This window comes from Carassius gibelio, chromosome B17 (assembly GCF_023724105.1).
Source record: "Carassius gibelio isolate Cgi1373 ecotype wild population from Czech Republic chromosome B17, carGib1.2-hapl.c, whole genome shotgun sequence".
Classification (NCBI taxonomy): Eukaryota; Metazoa; Chordata; class Actinopteri; order Cypriniformes; family Cyprinidae; genus Carassius; species Carassius gibelio.
In genome coordinates this window covers 18,502,631-18,529,217 of record NC_068412.1, presented here as the reverse complement: position 1 = coordinate 18,529,217, position 26,587 = coordinate 18,502,631, and the positions used below count along the sequence as shown (strand labels likewise).

Sequence of the window (26,587 nt, the reverse complement as noted above, 5' to 3'; positions counted from 1 at the left end):
TGTGTCCTGTGTCCTGTCTAATTAAAAACTGGATTTAAAACTCTACCGCATTTTTTTCCCTAAAATACATTTTAGAAAAAAAAATATTTGCATCATTGCATTTTTAATGTTGTTGATATTATTATTATGAAGTGTGAAAGAATGTAAAGGAGTAGGCTGGTTAAAAAACTAAGAAATATCATTCAAGTGATTAGATATGGTAAGGTTGTAATTGAATAATGAATACACTTGAGCCAGATTATGTATAATACAAAATATTTTTAGCTTATTTCAGGTCGGTTGAGTGCTGGCCAGTCAAGCACATCAACACCATGGTCATTTAACCAACTTTTGGTGCCTTTGGCAATGTGGGTAGGTGCCAAATCCTGCTGGAAAATGAAATCAGCATCTTCAAAAAGCTGGTCAGCAGAAGGAAGCAAGTGCTCTAAAATTTCTTGGTAAATGGGTGCACTGACTGGTTTTCAAAAAACACAATGGACCAACACCAGCAGATAACATTGCACCCCAAATCATCCCAGACTGTGGAAATGTAACACTGGACTTCAATCAACTTGAGCTATGAGCTTCTCCATCTTTGATCCAGACTCAAGGACCTTGGTTTCCATATGAAATACAAACTTGCTCTCATCTGAAAAGAGGACTTTGGACCACTGGGAAACAGTCCAGTTCTTCTTCTCTTTAGCCCAGGTAAGACGGCTCAGGAGTGGTTTAACATGAGGGATACAACAACTGTAGCCAAATTCTTTGACATGTCTATATGCCTTGATCCCAGCCTCAGTCCATTCCTTGTGAAGTTCAATCAAATCTTGAATCAATTATGCTTGACAATCCTCATAAGGCTGTGGTTCTCTCGGTTGTTTGTGCATCTTTTTCTTCCACACTTTTTCCTTCCACTCAACTTACTGTTAACATGCTTGGATACAGCACTCTGTGAACAACCAGTCTCTTTGGCAATGAATGTTTGTGGCTTACCCTCCTTGTGTAGGGCGTCAATGATTGTCTTCTGGACAACTGTCAGATCAGCAGTCTTCCCCATGATTGTGTAGCCTAGTGAACCAAACAGAGACCATTTTGAAGGCTCAGGAAAACTTTGCAGGTGTTTTGAGTTGATAAGCTGATTGGCATGTTACCGTATTCTAATTTGTTGATATAGTGAATTGGTGGGTTTTTATTAAACGTGAGCCAAAATCATAAAATTAAAAGAACCAAAGAGTTAAAACTTCTTTAGTCTGTGTGTATTGAATTTAATACACAAGTTTCACAATTTGAATTACAGAAATGAATGAAATTTTCCACGACATTCTAACTTATTGAGATGCACCTGTATCTTATAGAAGGACTACAGCAGGTTTTTTTTTAAATGACTAAAAACCACACCAAGGGTGTTGAAAGCTTAGTCTGAACAATATTTCCCAGGTGATTAATAAAGAATTCACTCAAGGTTATTCCTTACATTCTGTGATTTTAAGGAGAAATTCTTTATAAAACATTTTAAATGGTAGTCTGTAAACTTCTACACTGGCATTGAATTTTTTTTTTTTTTAAATATGGCACGGGATCTGCATTGTTAATTTGGTAAAAAGGTTTTGCTCTGAAAAACAAGCTTCTTGTCCTCAATTTAACTTGATATTGCAGTGTGTCATGCTGAGACTTTTTCACATTATCCTTGGGTCACTCATGCACTAGAACCAGAGGCATGTCTCTCTGTGTTAATACAAGGTCATTTCAACAACCCTAATGACCCTCTCTCCTTTGAGACACATCATTATGTGGCTGTCTGAGAGAACAAGTAACTCAATCACTCAGTCACAACAGCCTGAAGGGGGGGCTCTCAACAAATCAATCTAGCTGCCCTCTTATATCCACAAATGATCGATATGGCACAATGACCATGTCACAGAAAGCATGAGTGTTAGCCTGCACACATTAAGAAAGCTGTTATTCTGTTAAATATACTTGAAGGTATACAGTAATACAACCAAATGTGTATCGCAAGTCTCCGAGCACCTACAGCTTTATTCACTAATTAGCTGTGTAGCCATGACAACAGCAGTGTTGGTCCCAGTGGACTGTTGTTGCCGTATTAAATCGAGTCATGTTTGTGTGTGTGTGTTGGTGTAATTATCACCATTTGACTTTTCTTAGCAACACTCTCGCTCTTGCTCTCTTTACGCTTTAATTAGTCATCAGTTTGGCAGTCAAGTTTCTTCAGGTGCATTGTAGAGAAATCTGCAGAAAAACATTCTTAACCTCATCAGACTTTGCATTCAAAAATGTTTTATTTGACATCTGCTAGTTTTCTGCATTTCACTTCTGGCCAACTTCATAATCTAGTTTGTACTTGAAACTTGGCATTTTCGCCTCTTATGATAAATTAATTGTGATGTTCCTAATTCGTAAGATGCTTTGGATAAAAGTATCTACTAAATGAATAAATGGAAATGGCCACCACAATGTGTGCAAAAAAACTAATGTAAATGCACAAAAAGTTCAAATATGCATGAGCTTGAAAAAAAGATAATACATTTTAAATGTTCTTTCTGTAACAAGTAGATATATTAAAGCAAGACATCAAATCTCAAAACTGACCAGTGCATGAAAAAACTATGGTTTAGCCTGTAGTGTCTTGTCCTAAAAAGTAACTAGTTTGGTACTCTGATTTAAAAATCTTATTATAAATATTTCCTATAAGAATCAAAGAAGACTACAGAAGATGTAGCTTTGCTCTTCTGAACAAGATTGTTTTTTATCTCCTCTGCAAGACAATTTATAAAATTTCTATTACATTCTTTGTATGGAGCTTGTATCATCGTGCCAGTGACTGTTCCAAAAGCTGAGTAAGCATTTTGCTTGACTTCCTCTTGTTGTTTAAGGATGAGATTTTTAAGTATACTGTAAATAAGATGCAGCATTTTTTGGCCCTTGTTGTTTTCATCTTGCTTAGTCTCTGGAACAACATCTTAAAAATCCAGTTTGGTGGCTATATTGCATAATGTGCCATATACAAAGTTTTGAGGAAAGCCACAAAACAGTTTATTATTTAGAAAAAATATGTAAATAATAAATCACAAAACAAGAAGAAAAAAAAAGAAAATAAAAGCTTGAAATATACAAGGAATATATTACCTTACTTTTGCCTTTAGAAACTTACTGCAGGTTTGGGCAGCGGATGCTACGTGAAACTCAGTTTTTTATCCAGGATAACATTTACATTTAGTCATTTAGCAGATGCATTTATCCAAAGCCACTTACAAATGAGCACAATAGAAGCAATTAAAACTAACAAAAGAGCAACAATATGTAAGTGCAAATGACAAGTTTTATAACTTTAAACAAGATAACTTTTCACATACCAGGAGACAATGATCATTTGACCTTCACTTCAGTGGACAGTGGGGGAGGCTTTGGCACTGATGAAAAGGAACTCAGTTTTGTCAAGGTTCATGACAATCAAATGATGAGGAGCCGTTCACAGTATTTTTGAGTGGTAGCCTGACATCTTTTTTATACTGAGACTGAAAGAGACCGAAATGGAAAAGGGGGCTTAAAAGTTAGTTAGCGTTTGACAATTTGACAATGAGGTCTTCTAGGCACAGAAAAATACTAGTATTCAGTATTGAAAACACATGAAAGACATTTTTTATAACTTATTTTTATATAACTACATGGTTTATGGTGACTTTTAAAACTATCTTCTAGAAAATGTGGTTTCAGAGGCAAGTGTCTGCAAGCAAATCAATTATTTTAACTGAGCCAGTCAATAATTCCTCCCAGTATTGATCTGACATTCAAGAGACTGATTACAGTTGAGTTCCATCAACCGCTAAACTAATACCGATTTTGGCATTTTGGTGTACAATGCATTTATCATTATTCCCTTAAAATATCTCACCTAAAAAACCCACACTTCCTATTTAACTGTGTACTTAGGTGAATAATGTGTAGAATGATGCCTGTTTCAAATTCAAGTTTAGGCCTGTATTTAGGGGTTCATTTTATTTTTACTATAGTTTGAAATAATCACCAGATGATCACTCTTGACTTAAACATTTGAACATTTTGTTTCTTAACATTTGGCTATTCAAAAACGTGAATACTGATTTCCATAAAATTAATGGATTGTCCTGGCTGACAATTATGAGTACATCTTCCTTTTTTTTCTTTTCATAGTGCACTAAAATTTACAAAACAGCCAAACAACAAGAAAAAAAAAAATATTAACACTAATATTAAAACCAAAATCCCCTGAGGTAATGTCCACTATAATCCATAACTGAGACGTAAGATCATGTTCTAAAACCCATATGATGTTATTTGAAATTACATCGTGACCTTTTTAAATTAACTGTTACAATATATGGTAACACTTTAAAATGACCTTCACTAAGAATATTTGCAATATATATTGCTCAACAGATGAAATAGTTGAAATACCGTAAAACTAAATATATTTGTATATCAATATGTAGATACATGTACATGTGTATAGATGTGTTAATATCTTCTAAATTAGAGTTATGAAGTGTTACACGTCATTAATTAGAAAATAATAGTCAGAAGAGTACACACTCGTTGCACTTCAGCCCTGAAGTTTTTCCTGTTGATCACTTGGAGTTTTCAGTGCTTGCTGTTGTTTTTCTTTAATCATAAAATCTTCAGTCCCCTATTTGAGTAGAGAGGAAGTCATATCTGTTAGTTTGTGGAAAGTAAAGTAAAATGCTTCTTTTTTTCCCCTCAGAAGTGATAAAGGACCTTGTTTACCTCTGAGTCAGAAAGAGGACCAGAACAAATCAAAGACATTCAAAGAGATGAATGCACTCTGTTGCAGTGTTTAGAACTCAATAAACCCACACAGAGAATGTAGAATATTTTGTATCTTATTCTATCAATGTGCCAGCTGATTACAGAAAATCAATCTCAACAATGCTTAATTGTCATAGATATTTATTTTCTGTCAAGCTGAAAATTAAAAATATTCACACCAATTTACAAAGACAGTAGCGAAGGGCACAAGATGAAAAAGAGGGCAACACAAAAATATTTGGTAACACTTTATAATAACTACACACTATTAATCATTAATTAAGCATTAGTAAACAGATAATTCATAATTTATAAAGCATTAATAGACAGTAATAAGCAGTTTATAAATACAGATATAAATGCTTTATTCTTGATTTAAAAGCACATCTATAATGTGTAATTTCATACTTTATTCATGATCAATTTATCATTTCTCAATGAAGTATAGCATTATTTACAAACCAGTTATTTAGGAGTTGCCAGTGATTCATAAGATCACAAGAAATGTAGTAAATTCAGGTAGTTATAAAGCATTTAGTAGTGGTCAGTTAACTATTTATGTGAGCTCATCTAAAGTGAGGACTAGTTATGCCTTGTAAAGCATTTATAAAGGATATTTAAAGGCTCAGTTATCTTCTAAACAAAAAACAGAAACAAACACAACACAGTGATACAGAACATAGAAATATTAACAGCCTTTAAATCTAATTTGTAAAAGCTTTACAAGGCATAAATAGTCCTCCCTTTAGATGAGCTCACAAAATAGTTAACTAACAACTACATATGTTTTATAACTACCTGAATTAACCCTGAATAACAGTAGAAATACATGTTAATAAACCATTTATTAACACTATAAGTAACGATTACTATATGTCTGAATAAAAAGATGTATGAATGCACATTTAAATAGTTTATTAATCATTTACTTACAATTTCTAAGTGATCTTATGAACCACTGACAACTGCTTAATAACTGGTGTGTAAATAATGCTATACTTAATTTAGAAATGATAAATTGATCATTAATAAAGTATGAAAAACAATTATTAAATACATTATAGATATGCTTTTAAATCAGGTATAAAGCATTTATATCTGTATTTATAAACTGCTTATAAATGTCTATTAATGCTTTATAAAGGATGAATCAACTGTTTCCTAATGCTTAACTAATGATTAATAGCATGCAGTTATTATAAAGTGTTACCAAATATTAATTCTATCAGTTTCCTTGTTTTTCTCAAAAGCAATAAACTTTCAATAAAGGTAATGTAAAATTAGCAGGTATTCAAGGTTAAGTTGAAACGTCTTGGTTATGTATGTAACCCTTGTTCACTGAAGGAGGGAACGGAGACATCACGTCGATGACCAACAATTTGGGATCTCGCTGGAGAGACTGTAAGGATTCACCCGCCGGCCCAAATAGCAGAATCCAGCGGCCTGGACAAAGGTTCAATGCATATTCGGTTTTTTACTTGCGCTTCTGAATTTATCAGGAGTAAATGTATTTTACTCCGTGTTCAATCTGACTCCAGTTTTAAGTGATCACTGAATTTAGACAATGTTTCTATTTAAAAACTGATCACAAAGGTTGATTATGTATCAATTTTGATATTTGATTATTCCAGACACACTATACTTCACATTTATACCCGTTCACTGGGTACCTAATGTCTCTTTTAAGTCTCACGCTAGCTTCATGTGGATCTTCATGTGGATCACAAACTCAGTCTGATGTTAGTCAGAGGATGTAGGTAGACTAATACATGTTTTGCTTGCCGCCTACTGCTTGCTTATGACAAAAGTGTAGTTTGTTTAGTCTTTTCCCATACAGCTTGCTAACAGCAGCAATAGACAGAAATCAGAAGGCCAAGATGACGTGCCTACTGCTCCTATCATTCTCGAGCCTTCAGTTTGACCTATCCTAGCCATAGATTTGCGGTAACAAAAGGCTCCTCACAGTTTATTAGTCATAATGATTTCAGAAGAGTTTAGGATAAATCAAATATAACATTTTATTATTAGTCAGGTAAAATTGGATTATGTCAATTACATAATGAAACAATTAGAAGCCAATTTAGAAAGGATAGTGCAATTGTGAATCACATTGTAACCACGTGGCAACCTTGCTCCTGCACAGACACTGTAGCCATATGGGGAATGGCCAAGTGATCCACACAGGAGACAAACAAATTTAGCATAGTCACACATGTAACAGTTACCCTAATTTAAGACACATGGTCTAAAATGTATAGAAAAGCATTCAGGTGTTTTAGAGAATAAACTTAACTAGATAATGTGCACAGGTAGTAGCACAAACAACTATATAGTCTGCTCTATGGGCACAATGTGTTCAACACAATTACATTTTTGAATAAATAATAATATAGCTAACTTCAGAAAGATACATAGTATGGAACATATGAGATACACTCCACACTATGGGCTGATCTGACTACAGAATCGCCCAGAATTGTTTTGTCATTTCCCTTAAATACTCAGACCAGACAACAAAGAAATCTTCAAATCTGTTGTAAAAACATAAAGGTCATTTTGGTTCAATAGGTTCCCGTGGTCACATCTGGGTCACACCTGGCTGGAAGTTAAACATTCTCAAAGACCCCTAAAGGGGGACACACCCCCTCCTCAACAGAACACAATTCTACAAAAGTACTTAATCTTTCTCATAGACTATTGTGAAATTGAGACCATTTTACCATTTGCAGAGACATTTAAAATGATACTAAATATGAAGTGGAAAAAACTACATTTCCACAATATATAACATGGCACTTGGATATTCTTGCTTTTGGGGGAGAAGAGTGAGAGTCAGAGGCAAGGAGGGGAGAGGAGAGGGAGGAAGGAGGTCGTAATTGAGCAAGGAAATAGGTGTTGTTTGTTCTCCTTGAATATCTCTTTTCCAGAACAGTTTTATTGTTTTATTGTATGGCAGAATGGTATCTGTTTGCTGTGAGTTCCTGAGTTTTGGCTTGAGGAGTTAATTTTGAAAGGAAATAATTTAATTCCTTTCAAGACCAATCTACTTTGAATTTAAACTAAACGAGCCAATGCACATTTGTATGCAACATTTGCAACCAGCTGCCGCTGATCGCAGCGCAAGTATAAATCGGCAGTAGGTGCAGTGCATACTCAGGTTTTCACTGAGGAGCTGAGCCGGTAACCCGACCGCTCAGCGATGATACAGCAGCCGTGGTGACGCGACGTGAAATCTCAGTTCCCTCCTTTAGACCTCTCAGTGCCTCAACCCATTTGAGGTGAGAACACAGGCCCGCAGCTCTACAAATATCAGTCAGCGAGGCGCCACAAGCCAGCGCCCAAGAGGATGCAACACTCCTAGTAAAGTAGATCATAACCTGAGCAGGCAGAGCACACCCTGTGCCTGATACGCCAGGGTGATGGCAAAAGCTCCATAATGCCGCTTTTCCACTGAATGGTACAGCATGTTACAGTTCGGTACGTTTCACTTTTGTTTTTTTTCCACTGCGTACAGTACCTGGAACCTGGTACATTTTTAGTACCACCTTGGTTGAGATTCCAAGTGGACCGTACTGTCACCAAAACATGACATGTAAACTCTGCTCATCACTGATTGGCCAGAGAGAATTGTCACTACCTGCGTCACTGAACTTGTGACACAAACACAACTGAACCCATAGATTTAAATCTGCACAGACAGTGAAGAATTGAACGCAACTGCTTTGAACAAGCACACCTTTTTTTAACAACCAAAAATGACTTTTTTGTGATCTGTCGAGGAAGTATAGACATTCCTCTCATTGATAGCAGAGGAGCGGATCAACACTTTTTAATGAATGCTACAACACACTGTAGTATTAATGATAGTGAACTGATAAACTGCGACACTGTAGTATACTTACATTTTTACTACAGTAAACTGCAGTGTATTGTTGAATAACATAATATATAAACTTATACATTTTAATTTAATTGTTTTTGAATGAATAAGTGGGGAAAAAAACTGTTTAGGGGAAAAAAGCCTATAAAAGGAGCCACTTACGATAAATGAAAATATAATTTTCTTGTACCCCACACTGCTACAACAAAAGCACTATTTGGAGTCAGTTTAGCAACACTATATTCTGTTGCTCCCGGCACCTGTCAACAGACACATCACTCAAAAGTAGCAATTCAGCCACTCTGCCTTTTTCATTTTAATGACATTCAGACACTTTTCTCCTCTCTCCTGTAATGCAGAAGTCCTTGCGTCTCTTATTCTCTCCTAACGACTGATGATATGTGAGATTATCTTCTTCAGTGAGCGGCTGATGACACTACACGAGTCCTTGATGAGGAACAGCGTTTCTTCAACACCCAGTCCCAGTTAATCTGCTGAGCAGTTCTGCAATCAGTGAGCACAGTGGCCATCCAGGACCATCGACGGTGATTACCGAGCTGGCGAGATGCACCCCGTGTCGACCTTGCGGGCTGCTAATGACGGGGGAGAATCTAATTGTGAATCAGACAAAGGCCAAGGCACTCTGGACAGCTGCAGGCCCATCAAACGAGATATGAATTCGTGGAATTCAGATTTCTTCAACCAGCCTATGTTATGTAAATCAGCAAACGATCACCCTACGAATGTGGTCACCATGACAACCCCCCACTTTTGACCACTTCACTCGGAATCACCTAGCCAAGATACAGTAGTGATTATTGTTTTGTGTTGGACAAACTGTGCTCCGCACACCCCTTCCGCCCCAAAGAGAAGCTCAGAACCTCTGGCAGAAATTGTCGCATGCCTCCTCTGACCTCTGATGGATCTCTAATTAATTTCTGTTGACTGTCTGTTTGGAATTCCTTTTCAAGCAGATGTTTGATATACTATAAAGAGAGGGTTATATTATAGGGTTATAAAGAGAGTTTATAAGTGGCCTCAAGCATATTAAGCTATACATAACTACATATCTTTGTCTTTAATACACATCAATCAATTGAATCAATATATTATCACTATATAACAATGTATATTGTAATTAATATTATAATTACATAATAAAACTTTATTATTATTATTATAATTATTATATTATAAGAGGTTTTTAATATTTAGGAAATGTTTTTGCCAGTGGCCCCTTAAATGCACCTTACTTTAACATAAGAGCATATGTGGACATTGGTCATTTGAATATGGTAAGATTCTGGTGTCAATGGCTTTCACTTATTTTACCTTTGCAAAATATTATATTGTGCTGCTTCATGTTGCAAATTTTTATCTTTTATCATATCATAATCACACTTACTTTATTATCATAATCAAAATCACTATTTGTAGCACCAACAGGTTTCCTGGACTTTGTCATTATTCTAGTTATTTACCTATAAAAAAAAAAAGCTAATACTTCCATTGCAAAATAAGGCGGATAACTCCTGTAGATGCCTAAATCCAAACACATCTCCACCACCAGCAGAGGGAGATGTTGCTGCTGTCATCTGCTGAGAATCCACTGCAGAGATTCTTTCTGAATCTAAACAAGAGTACAGTCTTTGAGCTGAAAACCCTCACACACGCCACACATTCTTCTCATGGTGAATTCAAACCATTGTATTAATCTTCAAAATGAAGAACTATGCAGAGCATCTCAGGGCCATATTTAATACCCAAATTGTTGCTTTTTTTTCTCAGTGGTTTTTTTTGGTCAATGTTAGAGTCACTAGATAAAAAGACTAGGAAATGCAGATAGCAAAAACATGACGTAGTATTCATTTATCTTTTTAAATACTGAACAAAAAAAATATATATAATTACCCCCCCCCCCCAAAATGCAGTTAATTCATGCAAAAAACACAAAAGAACAGCAAAAAACATGTGACTTTAAAGCAGTGAGTAGAAACAGGCTCTATTAGTTCATTTGATTCCCGCAATCTCCTCACTCATGAGATGCTCATAACTGTTCATATGTCCATCATAGTTCAACATGTAATTCCCAAAAGCACATTCAGGGTTTGGAATGAATCCAAAGCGCCTGTGAGGCACTGAGCAAGACAACAGCCATGTGTGACCTTACCAGCGTCTGCTGTGGGTCAGCAGCTAGGGTTCGGTTGGTATGGATACAAAACTGACTATCAAGAATCTGCATTAACTGAGCGGAAAAAGAGCAGAGCATGACCCAGCCACAGGGATGGTTTAGGATTAGAAAGTGTTGCCAAATACGTAAGCATTGACCCAAATGCAAACACACACAAACTCTTTCAGACTATAAACACAAAATCACAGGCAAACACATAAGAGTTTTTCCAAGTCTGCAGCTTTTAACTGGAAAAATGTTTACAAAAAAAAAAAAAGAGAGAGAGAGAGAGAGTTTCCCTTAGGGAAATTTAGGTTGCTCGTTGATCCAAGGTTAAGTAAATTTGAAAAGAAACATGCCCAAACAACAAGGAAATGTTGTTTGATGCTTTTTAACTTTAAAGTAATTAGCAGTCTCCCTTTTGAAATGGTTCCAATTATTTTTGTTTATTAAGTCAAAGACAAATAAATATTTTTCTGTTTATTCATGTGGTAAGACACCAAGCGCTCAGGAAGTGAGGATAAGCGAGAGAGAAACTGAAAAAAATGTGTGTGAAAGGAGACAAAGCAGTGGAGAGAAGGGATGGGGTGAGGGGTGTCCATTTGTCTTCAGATGAGGAGGGAGATGCCAGATTTGGGAGGTTTGGATACCCTATTGATGCCCCCAAAAAGCACCCCCCCCCCCCCCCCTTTTTTTTTCTTTATCCCTCGATTGCATCCTTTATTTCTCCCCCCTGCTTTCTTATCCTCAGACAAGCCTCTCTAACTCACAGTCCTGAAGGAACACTCAGCTCGGTAAGTAAAACAGCACTGAGAGAAACAAGTATATGTCATTTTTCAGCTGTTTTTTAAATGCAGGTGCCTGAGTGGCATAAAGGGGGAAATATCATATCTGTGCTAGTTTTGTTCATGAGGATGACGATGGTGGGATGTGATTTGATTTTGTGATTTTTTTTTATTATTATATCCATTTAAAACATTTGAAGACTTAAACATGTAGTCTGCATCATGTCAGTGTTATTTTATTAGTATCAAACTTTTATAAATTATTATTTTTATTAATATGTTGAATAAGTTCTTTTTATCTATTTATTTAAATATGCCTGTATTTGCTCATTATTTTCATTTTTTTGTTTGTTTTATTTTAGTTATTTTAGTACAGTTTAACTAAATGAAAATGAGAAATGTTATCTCAAAGTTATATATTTTTTATTGTTTTTATTAGTTTTATTTTAGTTAACATCTCTGTTATTTCATGTAACACGTGTATTTATGGATTCAGCTTTAGTTAACTATAATAAGCCAGCATATTTTTTTCCTCTGTTTTGCAGGTGCTGTGATTTTGTCTCCATTCTGAGGGTTCTGTGTGTACTCTAAACTAGGGATTCCTCCCATTCTTTAACGTGCATTCACACAGCCATGCGAGGGCAGAGTCTTCTCTTCATCTTTTCCCTCCTCTTCCTCATCCTGTCATTCTCTGAGGCAAAAAAGAAGTCCAAGCAGCCATCAGATGCAGTGACTGGATCAGAGAGTACGGCAGTAAATCCCTCGCTGGGGTCAGGTCAACTAAGCACTAAGGATGGGCACAGCTGCACCTGGGAGACGCTAGAGAGAGGAGCTAACATCCTGCTCCAGGTGAGTTGCACCGTCCCAAGTGAGGAGGGGCTCGGACCTCACTACACATGCCAGTTTGCAGGAAAACCTCAGGAATGCTCCATCTACAACACTCAGTCCTCCCAGTACTGGAAACAGGTGGTGAGCAAACTGAAGAAACGAAAGAATGCTTGTGAGGGGGAGAAAGTCCTGAAAACACGCCTGTGTAAAAAAGCACCCAGTGCATCTCACATGAAACTCACGGAGAGAAGCAGAGAAGAGACCACCACACACATGAGCAAGGGAATACCACGGAAAACAGAGGCACCTGTGAGGAAAGAAAAAGAAGTACAGAAAGAGAAGGAAAGGGAGGTGAAGAAAGAAGAGGATGAGGGCTTCGGAGAAGTAGTGAATGATGGATTCTCAGACATGGAGCCCGCTGTGAGCTACTGCGGAGATGGATGGCAATCTGTCTGCAACTTCTTTGTCAAATTTTTTGATGGTTAAAAAGAGAAACATCTGCTATCATTGCTTTCTCGGACCCAGGGGAGGATAAGAATGTTGTTGCATGTGAAAATGACAGAAAAACAAACATGTCGGGTGTCAAAAATACGACTAATCAAAAGTTCATCATCTAGTTCGACATCACGGATTAAAAAAATCCTGTTGAGAAGAGGAAGACAAATAGGCAAAGTAGTTTATGTATAATATTTAACAATCACACTAATCAAAATAACTATGATCTTACAATTAATTACTTGTGTATATTCTAACTAAACCTGATTGAACTTTTCGTAGATATTAATAATTGTATTTTGTATTCGACAGATGACCTTTTACTTGACTCATTATGAAAATTGTTGTATATGACTATTGCAAATAATATTCAGATCAATTAAAAAAATAGATTTAATGAACTAAATATGTATATATTTTTAAAAGCAAAATTTTATAAATATATGACAAAAGAAATAATTCCATCATTCATCACTTATAGATGGAAGTGCTTATAGGTGTTTGTCAGTGTATGTTGTATTCAGACAGCAGTGGCTGTATCTGTTGTGCACTCAGCATCAGTAGTCAGCCATATCAGTGGTCTAAAATGACGGTCACAGGAAAAAGAGGATCTCATGCGATAGTTCAAATCGATGAAATGTACTATTCAAGAATTTCACTTTACCCCTGGTGAGCCAATTGGACAAGAAGAGGAAAATATTGTGGGGAGAATATGGCCTTTTGTTCAGGCTTTTCTGTAGTCTCACAACTGCCTGGTGACACATTTAATAAACAAGCTGTGCAGCTAAATTGTTGGACAAAGAAGCTAGATTTAAAGTCATCTATTGAAGGCTTGAGCATTCTGAGTCAGCCAAGCGATCAGAGATAGATTACAATATTTTGCTCATAGTCACAAAAGGATTTCATCAATAGACTCAGTGGCAGGGTTAATACAGCAGATTCATCTTTTCAACTAAATGTTTGAGGAACGATATTACATAGATATCTAAAGCCCTCTGGAGTGTAGGTGTTTTAAGGATAAATGGAATCCTACTGATTTTGCTTTGTTAAAATCAACTCATCTGTAAAAGCGACTGTCATGTGTGCCACATTGGTATCTGGCATAAAGAACGTCTGTAGTGCATGATCTGATCACCCAGAAATACACAATTTGAAATTTGCCATCTTTGCTCCTGGCACCAATGTTGTCTCAATGTTTAGAGACAATTGGAAAATATTATATGACTTTATGACTGTCCTAACAGCAATATTGAATAATGCTTAATATACATATAATAGGACCCTATAAAATAGATAAAATTTTTCTCCCCAAATTCTGTTTTATTATTTTTTTTCCAGTTTTAATTTCTCCAGACTATGTTTTAATGTTTCAATAAAAAAAATTTAAAGCATGCACAATGAAACAGCAATTAAAAAAAAAAATTTAAAAAATGAAGGCCCAATAAAATGTAAATAAAAAAAAAACAAATTCTGTTTTCCATTCTTTTTCTGGATTCCATTTTAAAAATAATACAAAATATTCTGGTGAATATTTTCTTCTGGTAATATTCCTTAAATATAATGTTTTAATAATAATTTTATTAGTAGTAGAAGGCTTAGCATTACATGAAGTAATATACCTCCGTCACAGTTTCTTCAAGTTAAACCAAACAAATTTTGATGGATTCCTGTGAAGACCTTTAAGTTCCTGTTTGTATATGCTATGATGACAAAAAAAATTGTAATGCTCATGAAGTGACTCTTGTTTTAACAATGCACTTAAAAATACTGAATGGAGTCATTAAGTAAAACTGAAAAGAATTTGAACAAATTTCTTTGTGAATCGAATCGATTAGTTCTGAATTTGTAAAAAACATTCCTGAGTCAATACACTGTCTTCTCAAAGATCTTGCTCTGAGTCTGAACTAGCAACAATGAAGTGCATTTACTGTCAAGGCCAACATGATAGACGTTTAGAGAAAGACCCTTCAGTTATTCTCTTTTCTCACTACAAAAACGGCTGTCTCACCAAGAGAGAGAGAGAGAAAAAAACATATTTATTTAAAAGAACTAATCCCCCCTTTTTCTCAGCCATGAAAAAGCACTAAATATTGTGTGGGTTCTGTTGTGTGTATGTGTGTGTTTGCCTCTGCAGGGGGTTTGGACATAATATTTGTTTGAGATTATTGGTAAACAGCTAGGTTGATCTCATGTGTGAATGGTAAATGACTTTAAATTCCACAATATTAATCAGTCTTCAGACAAGCATTATGAACAAGCATTATGTATGTGAGAGGGATACCTGAGTCAAGACCTTCAGTCTCCTACAATCCTCTTTTTAGATATTATCTTACTGTTTCGACTTTAGATTAAACCATGTAGACCACTGTTTGTTTGGTTAATTTACTACATGCAGAACATGACACTTTGGGTTAAAAGTGGCCATCAAACTCTCTCCAGAGAAAAGAGAGAAGAGGAAAGCAGTGTCTGAGTTTAAAGTAAAAAAAGTAGCAGACCTAACCTTTTCCACATGAGACGGAAATCGTTAGATTGAGTCCCTGGCATTATGAAAGCACCTAACTTGCTGTAACTAGATCAGTAGCATGAGATTCTCATAGTAGTCAAGATTTTACAGGAACAAACTAAAGTCTCCGACCAATACAATTTTAATATCCAAACTCTGTATTAATAACGGAGCAAAAGAAACAAACAAGCTTACCTGAACGGTCCTCTCTCGAATAGCATAAGCGTTGAAAGGTCATTCTCGGTTCATCCTTCTTTTTGATTTCTTTTTCTTCTTTTTAATTCGAATCACCCTGTATTTACCTTTCTCAAATGAACAGAGAGACACATTCAGTTCAAGTATTTTAACATTCAACAAGGACGGTTAAAAAAGGATTGAAAATAGTTAATTTACTTACTAAGAGCAAATGTCTCTGAGAGCAAAAAAGTAAACAGAATTAAACACAATAAAACATGGTTTTATGCCCATCATCTCAGAAACCCGAAATATATATGCTGCATAAATTATGCTCTCAGTAGCCTACTTTATTAAGTACACTCAAATGTACACTGTAAAAAATTTCTTGTTGTTTTTACAAAAACTTTTTGGCAGCTGTGGTTGCCAGAATAATTTTGTAAAAATACAGAAAACTGTAAACACATTTACGTCAAAAACTGTTAATTTTACAATATAAAACTGTAATTTACAAACAAGAAAATGTGAATATAAACCAGTAAATTCAACAACACACAAAATTAAATCTGTTTTGTACCTTGAAAATACTGACAACCACCATAATAATAAAGATGGTACTGTATAAGAGAAAGCCACATGAAGTATCAAAGCTCATCACAAGTAGCTTCACCACAAACAGAAGTATATATTAACATATAGAAGGTGCACATTTATGGAAACACAAAACACCATCATGGTAACACACGTGATACTTAAATAATGCAAAAAACTTTCATTAAGCAACAGAAGATGTAACATAAAGCTCAAATGTACATAACTGATAACAAGAACTATTTAAAAACATGATTATTTAAACAAAATACTTTCAAACGTGGAGTGTCACGCAGGGAATTCTGGGAATATCAGTTTACAGTTTTAGACTGTAAATTATACATTGATTTGTTCTTTTTTTACTTCTAAAAGCTGTATAATTAACAGAATTTTACTGTAAATTTACATTAAATGCTTTGTTAGATCTTTTACAGTTTTTCCCTGTATATAGTACGGGAACTTACTGTTAACCTATTATCAGTTTTTTTCCGTAGCGTTTTTACAAAATTTTACAGTTAAAATTACACTTATTTTTTACAGTGTATCTTTTTTTGTGAAAGACATCTGAAATGCTTAGTCAAATTACAATGTTTTTGAATCTTACTAAATACTAAATACTGAACTATTGTTCATTACACACTGTTTTTTGAGACAGAATCTCAATGTGCTGCAGGTCTTCAGCAGTCAATCGAACAAATACACACTCAAACACACACACACACTCTTTCTTTCTAACAAAGACACATTCCTTACTAAACAGACTGGCTCTTAGCCGGTGTACATAAATCAAATGTTTAAAACAGGCATTCATCCACAGGCCCCATTTAAGGCACCCTTTCCCATCCCAATCCACAGGGAAACAACACCATCCTCCCCAAAACCTAGTTGGGACCCCTGAGAATCATACAAAGGGGCTCAAATGCTTCCCACATCAGAACCGTATTGTACAAAGTAGAGAAGTGACCCATTCGGATAGCCTTGCAATGTTCTAATCTCCAGCCTGGCCTCATGCCACATTCACCCTCTTGAGCCTTACAACGATCCAATGGAAAACTCCAAAGAGTGATACAATGCACAATAAATTAGTTCTGACATAGTAGAGGTTAGAAACTGTGCCGTGTGGAAACACAGGGCTCATGGGTTATTTGCCCAATAAGAAAATAACAAGACATCAGTGACTGTTTGTGAAGGATTAATTTGTTCATGGTCTCAGAATTTCTGCTGCCTCATGGAATTCAGCTTTTAAAAAGCATGGGGAAAAACTTTACAAAGATTAAAACACACAAGTTTTTTTGCAGGCTCTGCATCTTGTGTCAGTCTGCATCTTCGCACACATCTCCATTGCTTCATTAGTGGAAGCAGTGAGGTTATTTTTTAAAGATGATTTATGGTAACGGATAGAGCAGCCAATGATTATGATTTATGATTATGACCAAGGGGTCATTGGTTATGATTTCGCCTTTTTTAACTTTAGCTAGTGTATAATCTTGATGTTAGAGCATAACAACTGAAAACGTACAATGCTGAAAGTTCAAGTTTGTATACAAATGGAGATATTGTTTTATATATATATATATATATATATATATATATATATATATATATATATATTTTACAAAAAATAAATGAATAAAATAAATTAAAATTAAAAATTTGCGAAAAACTCATCACTTAATTTATTTAGAATATAATTATTTAATTATTAATTAAATTATTAAATGAAACACATAAATTATGAAATAACTAAAATACAAAAAAATGAAATAATTATAAATAGTAAGTATTTAATTATTAATTGTGGATACATTTCTGTGGGTTTGGGTCAGCTCTAGGCTATTATTTGTTCTGTAAAAATTTTTCACTGTGGCCTCCAAACAGAGAAACGAGACATTTACACCAGTAAAACATCATAACTCCTGAACTTGCATTCAGTGGTCAGTAGAAGTCTACCAAAGCTATTAATAACACGTTATTTGCATTTGTCTCTTTTCTAAATTTGTGAAGTTGCAAGTTTGCAACATGTCAAATAACCCTCTATGCCAGGCTTTTTTTAGACTGTTGGTTGGTGTGTTGCATCGACCCAAACCTAGGTAGTCAGGAGATCATCTGGCTGACTGATTGGCTGATTTGTGTCATGTGTTTGTAAATCTGGCTGACAAGATTTGAAACAGTCTGTCAATACTTGAGGGTGTTGAAATATTTGTGACTTACCATACTGTTTTATATTACACAACTGTTCTCCTTCTGTAATGATCTATCTATCTATCTATCTATCTATCTATCTATCTATCTATCTATCTATCTATCTATCTATCTATCTATCTATCTATCTATGTCTGCCTGTCTCTAAAATAAGATTTTAGTAACCAGGACTCGTGTATTTTATTAGACATGACAGCCCAGCAAAAGTATAAGTGAGGCAGGTGTCGATTAGATTTAAGACTCTAAATTTAAAATGAATATGTTCTTTATAGTGTCCACTAGATGCCTCTCTCCACCATTGTATATTCCAGTTGGTAACATTTGCACCGAATAAGACATGGGAATTTCGTGACACAGTCAAGTTCTCGTTTTATTTCAGGCTCGTGTAGTGCCATGGTCGGGTTTGGCAGCATGACTCGAGGCTTATTATGCAATTGTAAGGCTATCTTCATGCCACAGAAGCAATGTTTTGGAATAAGGTCAATGTGGATCCTTGCAGATGTTATTCTCCCACAAATGCCACGAAAATGACTATGTTTAAGTCAAAGTAGGCTATATTAAATGCTTTTTGTGGGCGCAAAAGTTTGTGATCAAATGAAACGTTTTGCTAGCAAATATTTGGTAAAACGCAGAAGTTTTGCGCGCGAACGCAGTTTCTCGGGGGAAGGCGAAGTTTATGAATTTAATTTCCCTTCCTATCTCATATTTTCGCATAACATCTCCGTTCCCTGGGAGTCAAAACCTTGGTCTTGGTGTTGCTACTTTCAGAGAGGAGAGTTTTTGCACGTTCGGATCCTTTGCTAGTTTTCGTGCCCCATTGGGCCGATAACCGCTAATCACCAAAACATACAGTCGAAACAGCTTCAGCATTTGCACATCAATAAGAAAGGTGCTAAGGTATTGATCACTGAGGTGGACATCTGGCCATTAATATCAGTCAATCAGAGTGTGTCGTCACTAAATCGTTAATCAAATAATGATGGTGATATAATCATGAAATAATGAGAGAAATATGGAAGATCGATTGAGAGAGGAAATATGTCAGTTTTTAATGAGTATTTATGTAACTTGCATTAAGGACTCTGACATGGATTGGATGGCCGAGATTTTGTGAAAGCAGATTATTCTATCATGCTCTAAAGTCATGTAGGCTATGGGATGGGACTAAAGAGCCATTTGGACCATGGTCAACACACCAGACGCTGTTGGAACTTAATGGTAGTGTTATATACATTTGTATAAGTTGTTAGTGTCAGTGCTAAGTTTAGATTCATGGTTTATTACAATCTTTAGAAAATAAAGATTAACTTTACCCCATGACCTACATTCACAGGGCAAACTACCACACTCAGTAGATTAAAGATTACCCTGATGCGTTACCTCCAGCTGAATGAAGAAAGCCTTACATTTACAGATCTTAAAATAAAAGTGAATATAAACTTCAACAATTACTACACCCAAGGAGGATGTCAGTTTAACAAAACCACGATAATTGAGTAGATATTCACACGCGAGTGCGATATAATATGCACCGACAGGGGTCCACGGTACTAAATCTATTCTAGTGCTGATTGGTCGACTCAAAAGTGTCCTGCTCTGTTATTGGTTGGGGTGTGGAATATGCAAATAAGTAGCACCGGGCTTTATTAAAGGACTCGCAGTGTGTGCTCAGCGTGGAGTGGGAGTGTCGGCAAAGAACAGGCTCCGGGGTGAACCCCTGAAATCACGAATATTTACTTTAAATTCAGCGCTCTTGAGTTGCTTATAAATCCTGTTTCCTCTGCTGTGTGCTTTGCTGAAGAGCCCACTTTATACTGAAACACTTTCTCCACGAGTTCCTCAAGGTAAGAACTTATTTAAACCAGTTAGGTTAAGTAAAAAAAATGCAAAATTGTTTTCTTGTGCTTCTAGTACAGTTTGCGGCACATGGACTATAGTAATTATTTGTTTAAAACAAAAACCATTTTGTCATATATATTTTTAATTATTTTTTTAATTAAAGTAATTTTTTTATATATATAACAAAAAGTGTTATGGTTACCTGCTTGGGCAACTCGAAGTTCTCAAATCTCTTTTCCCAAAACTTTCGTAGTTACTCAAATGTTTGAAACCCTAAGTGAAGCACATATATTTACATCTGAAATCAAAGTGTATACATATATTTGCAGGTAAAATCAAAATACTTTTAAGAGCCCTTCGCCTTTTTGTTTTGACTTCCTGTGGGGGGCTCAAGGGCTGCTCTCACAATCTTGTCATTTACACTCATGTCTAATTTGTGTTGTGCTGCTTCATAAAGGCAAACCGCTTCCTCCTAGAGTATCATTTTGCTGCAGAATATTTTGAGAAACATTTTAAAGACATTGTACTCACACATCTGGGTTGTCTTTTGTCTGTATGTGTTTAGAGTTCTTCATCTCCTAGGTTCACTAATGCCGGGTCCAGTTATGCCCGTGGATGTGGCTATGCAGCTGTACATCACCCATTCTCCCCCACTGCACAGCTTCCTGAGCTCTTATGAAGACTACAGGACACGCAACCTGGTCAACACCTGCTACAAACCCCTGCGGCCCTGCTTGAGCTCCAGAGCCCACCTGGAGCCTCCTTTTCTTGATTGGCAGACCCCAAAATCCAAGACCAAAAAGAAGGTTGTGTTTGCCGACTCAAAGGGTATGTCATTAACCGTGGTTCATGTCTTCTCAATTTTCGAAAACAGAGAACCTGTTACATCCAAACTGCAGTATGACCTGGAAGACCTAGAGGACGTCAGAGGAACTCTCCATATAAATTCAGTCCAGAGCAGAATTCTAGACTTTCCACAGCCAGCAGCAGACTACCTAGATTTCCGTAGTCGGTTGCTGAAGAACTTGGTTTGTTTGGAGAGCTGTACCCTACAGGAGCGAGCCCTCACCGGCACCATCAAAGTGTGTAACCTGGCCTACGAGAAGTTGGTTCATGTGCGAATCACTTTCGACACCTGGAAGAGCTTTCAGGATGTGGAATGCACATTTATGAATAATGTCTATGGTTGTCAGGATACAGACATATTCTCGTTTGGCATTGAACTGCCTGGTTATGTGCCCCCTCAGAATAAGGTTGAATTTTGCATTAGCTACAGAACTGGAGAGCAGACCTACTGGGACAACAACGATGGCAGAAACTATGGACTGGTTTCAACATCTTGGCAACAAAACAATACATGGAATTCCACAAACCAGGGAAGGAAACCCAATGAATCCCGAAAGTTAGGCAAGAAAACACAGGACAAGGAGGTTTTTAAATGTAAAAATCCTCTCCAATCCAATGTAATTTTCCCAAACTGGCAGAGTTGGGGGCACATTGCAACCAGTGGGCCCTATTGGTGACTTGAGCTCACATAATTAACTATCCACATTTTTGTTGAAAGCTTTTAGCACCAATACATCTCTCGGTATAACAACAGATTAACATTTTGTTAAGAGCTCTTAATATGATTTACCTGCTGATTACTTTACAAGCAGACTTAAATCAGCTGTCTATTAGCAGATTAAAGAGGGAACATGGACTTGTTGATATGGTCACATAGAGTGAACCTTGTTTTTGAGTGAATTTTGCCTCTGCAATACAGCATGTTTTATTATTTTAAGTAAAACTTGTGATGACCCCTTTCATGAAGCGCTAGACCACTAGGGGTTCTCAAGCAAACACTATAACATCTTTGTTAGTTCATTTTATAAAACGTGCCTTTGTCATAAGTTTGCTAAGAGAATGTTTTGTTATATATTGTTGCCATGGTGTGCCACATCTGCAGACTGTGCACTATAAAAAAATGATACCTTGTGAAAATCATTTCTGATAATTTGAAGAGGATATATGTTTGGCCATTTTCAGCAGATATCCAGTTGAAGATTCTATTATAAGAGATGAACAGTTGGTATGCAACCAGTGAGATTGTCCTTCATATTGAAGGGGTAACCTTAACTGGCTACAAACTTTCAGAAGGGAAAAACAAAGAAATATTAATATTTATCATATTTAATATGTGCTCCATGAATAAATCAGACTTGAAATAGATTTGGTTATATTTGATCAAATTTTAATCTGCAAGATGCACGTATGTTTAGGTGCCTCCTTTTTTTTATTCATTTTTGTGTTGGATGTGTTAGAAATTAAATTCAACTGTACACAATAAGCTAAACAAATGGCCTGATAATGGTTTATGTGCATTAGGATCTGCTCAGCAAATGCAATTGTAAAGCAAGTAGTGTCTTTTGCTAGGTAATTTTTATGTTTTAAGTGCAATACAGTGAAAATGAGTTGAATTGGTTGTGATGTCATGTTCGAATCAGATGTGAAAGAATGGCTGCATTTTTTGAAAGAAATAATGGCTGTCTTGGTAAATGAGTGTGTATTTGGTGTGATTTTTCTAAAATAAAAATTTCACATTTTCAGCTTCTGTTTCTCAGTAACTGTAGTCAGAATGAGTGGGAATATGTCTGATCTGTCCAGTTTAGACTTCATACTTACTTTCCAAAGTCAAAGTGATAACAATATGGTTTTGGTGGCAATTAAGCAGTTCACATAAAAAGCATTTATAGGACAAACCACAAGTTATACTGAGAGCTGAGTTCATTTAGAGTTTATAAGCAAACTGAGTGCTACTTTGATTAAGTTTTAAAGTTAAACCCCTCAAACACCTTAAAAGAATAGAATAATAATAATACAGATTTCTGAGGAGAAGAGACTCAAGTTGATGTGGAAGCTTGACACCTGGGCTTTATGAATATATACATATAAATCAAGGCATATGAATTGCTTTTATCTGCATAAAGCTCTCTTTAAAATCATAGTAAGTAGATTCATTCGAAGCAGCCAGAGGTTCATTGTTAGCTCATGGTCTTCTCCACTCAATGAGGAATGCAGAGAATGTAGAGAGCTCCATTTTCCTCTTGAAATGTTTAAAAGCACTCACACACTTATAAGAAACAACTCTTTTACACAGTGAAAAGGGAAGCAGTTTTAGATACCAGACCTCTGACAACTCTGGATATGAACACCCTCTTCCTGATCATGTACTGAACACACAGTTCAAAAATACCTACTCTGATGCCAAGCCTATTTTAGCTGATCACCTTATATTATGCCAGTGAACAGAGGAACATCATGTTGATATTAGAGGTTCTTTCAGGTTACTCCAATTTCAGTTGTAGTGTACACACTGTGAAAAACCAAATAGCCAGTTATACATTGAAGTGAGTCCATGAACTATGCTGTTTATTTTAAAGGAAAGTCTGGAAATTAGTCTCTTTATATCTTAACAGAGCATAACAAGGTGCATCAGGAAAAATGGTAAAAAGTCACACAGGCCTTTTAATGTGTGGTATAAGCTATGTACATCTCTTTACACAAACACATCTATTCAAATTGCATATCAAGTTGCCGACAGGTATCTTACTTATTCTTTTGTGCCCATTCTCAATGGAAACCCAAAGAGAGGCCCAAATATATAATTTTTTATTTGTTTGTCTCTGTCATTTTGGACACCATGACCTCAGAAATAGGCTGAGCCGGATGATATTTCAACTATGTGAAATACTGTTGTGATAATGACTCAGCTCTTTCAGACAACAGGCTTGCAGTTGCTTACAAAGATAATGGTTTCTTTTAGCAGAGAAGTTTGTCATTGCAAAAACGTTCATGATTTATAAATCCCTATGTGTAAAAAAAAAAAAGTAGTATGTGGATTAGTTTTGTAATTACCATGTTATTTTTTAACTTGATTGTGAGCTTTATAAGTATCACGCAGAGTCTCATGACTAGCTCATCCTGTCTCTGCAATCTTTTTGTCTCCAAACCTTCAGGCGAAGCATGGCATTCGCATCCATTTTTCATGATTCTAAAACTGAAACTATGCAAACATTAGAGGGCTGAGAGAGAGTTTGTCTGGGGCAGGAGCCATAAACAGGCCTCAGAGATGGCAGAAGAACAGTGCAGCATTCACAATCAATCAAGAACAAGGGCTCTCTTACTGACTGAGAAGGGAACTGGAGCGAAGTATGGAGTGGATTTGTCCACACAGCTGTGATTTCCTGCTCTGCAAAGCACTCTGTAACCATAAAGGGCACCGAAAATGTGTTTTTCCTCAGGTGTTGGCTTTACCAACTCAAAGGTTTCATTTGCTTTCTTATTTCCTGTGCACGAATTGCAAACATGTGGGTGAGGATGCATGCATGCACTCCATTTGCTTGATTCATTTTGTCTGTGGAAAAATACACATCCTTTTAAGCTGCTTTTCACTGTTTCATTGCTATCCTGCTATTCTGGCATAGCAGTTTACATAATGCAATATCTGATACAGTACTTTAGGCATATACTGCAGCTGTTGAATCCACTGGTCACCAGTACCAGCAGTCCATAGAAACCCATGACACAGATTTAAGACTACTCTCCTTCAAAAATGGATTCTGAATGTGCATTCACTCAGACTGTAACAACGCTTTCATTAATTCTAGCTCAGTTGAGGACACCACCCTGTTTACAGTTTGCTTTTGCCAGTACTTGGTCAATGAGCCATTGTTTGAGTCTGGTATGAAGTCATCCAGCAGCAGAAATGGATTGAAGACTGTGAGTTTGGTCTCTGGCAATTTACATCTAATTTTATAAGGTGCTGGTTCTGGAAAATATTATTTATTTTCTTCCATTTAGCTGAATAAAGTCCTTTGTTGCTGAAACTCCCAGTCAGAGCTTGTGTACATAACACTGAACTTTGCTTTCAAGTATAGAAAATATGGATGAGTCACAATTTTAATGGTGTATCTCAGGCATCTGAGAAATCTGTTTTTTTATAATAATTGACTATATAAGCATGTTTCCATAAACCAATGACGAACATAAAATGTAAAACAGAAATGAAGAAGAAACTTAACGTGTGAAGAGTTTATCTTTGTGAACTGAATCTGATTGAGCAGTAAAGAACACGTTTTGTCCTGTGGACTGAAGTGAGGCCAACAGAAATAGAAGAAAATCTTATCTTTAAACACTTCAGAGATGTGCAATCTCAGAGTTACAGTCACACACACACACACACACACACACACACACATGGGGGTAATGGGTTTCTTTCCACCCCCTCAAGTCCTTCAGGGTCCTGCAATCCTTCACTGCATTACAGCCATATACCCAGTGAACTTAACATACAGATGATATATTTAACCAAAGTCCCATTAAGGTATTCTATATAGTTTTTAATTTAACCCACAGACCACAGTTTGGTTTGACCCAGGTTTGTACATACACATGCATATAGCTAGTCAAGCCAAGTCTAAACCTTAACCCCAAAATACTCTAAAAACAGATATTAATTCTGATAGTTCTTATATAAAACATTTTTACATTTAATCATTTATCAGATCAGAAATGTTTATTTATTTTTATTTTATTTTATTTTATTTTTTGAGGGAATGCCCCCACAAGCTGTTCTTTGGGTTTCCTATTCCTCTGAGGGCATTTTCAGTAATTTATCTAAGCAAACATAACAAAACCTGCCCACACACAATTCCACTCTTGCAGAAGATAAGCAGAGATTGCATACTGTCATGAAGCAATAAGCCCAAGACTTGCACATGCTATTTAAAAGTACTAAAGCTCTTTAAATTACATCATTAAACTCAACACCACTCTTTTATTTCTACTGATAATACTAAATAGCCTACAATACACATACTGTACATCATTTATTAACAAGTGTAATATTTTTGAAGGCCTGTATTATATTTATTTGAATATATAACATTAAGAAATAATTATATTCCAAAGCGTTAAGTCTGTATTTTGATTGTATGTACATATGTATAAATCTCACTTTGATGGTTTTTGAATTTTTTCTTTTTTTGTAAGCTGGTTGTGGCCAGTTAGGGTCATCCTCTCAGTGTCACTCACGTGACAAGGGCATATCTGTTTCCACCCTATCTTCACGACTACACACCGTGATCACTAGAAGTGCACTGGTTGCCAGGTCATATGACCAAATATTTCACTGCTTACAGGGTCGCCAGCACACATAGTGACAGAAATAGCCGTGTTGTGACATAGATGTGTCTTGGCAGTGTGGCTACACTCCCTGGGAAATGCCTAAATAAGATATTTGATGAGAATTTTGATATTGTTACAAGTATTGGATT

At 36.0% G+C, this 26,587-nt stretch overlaps 2 protein-coding genes across 2 annotated transcripts; both read left to right on the top strand.

Annotated features, from left to right (window-relative positions):
• The first annotated feature begins 11,537 nt into the window (after positions 1-11,537).
• Positions 11,538-14,305, top strand: LOC127976608 (fibroblast growth factor-binding protein 1-like). Its single transcript, XM_052581153.1, has 2 exons — positions 11,538-11,647; positions 12,184-14,305. The coding sequence occupies exon 2, from the start codon at positions 12,272-12,274 to the stop codon at positions 12,950-12,952; it is 681 nt and encodes a 226-aa protein (XP_052437113.1). The 5' UTR covers positions 11,538-11,647; positions 12,184-12,271; the 3' UTR covers positions 12,953-14,305.
• A 5,785-nt stretch (positions 14,306-20,090) lies between these two features.
• Positions 20,091-22,858, top strand: LOC127976803 (protein phosphatase 1 regulatory subunit 3C-B). Its single transcript, XM_052581475.1, has 2 exons — positions 20,091-20,275; positions 20,836-22,858. The coding sequence occupies exon 2, from the start codon at positions 20,861-20,863 to the stop codon at positions 21,791-21,793; it is 933 nt and encodes a 310-aa protein (XP_052437435.1). The 5' UTR covers positions 20,091-20,275; positions 20,836-20,860; the 3' UTR covers positions 21,794-22,858.
• Positions 22,859-26,587: the final 3,729 nt, after the last annotated feature.

Excerpts from the sequence above, each read along its gene's own strand:
- LOC127976608 (XM_052581153.1), top strand. The coding sequence starts at position 12,272 with ATGCGAGGGCAGAGTCTTCTCTTCATCTTTTCCCTCCTCTTCCTCATC.
- LOC127976803 (XM_052581475.1), top strand. The coding sequence starts at position 20,861 with ATGCCGGGTCCAGTTATGCCCGTGGATGTGGCTATGCAGCTGTACATC.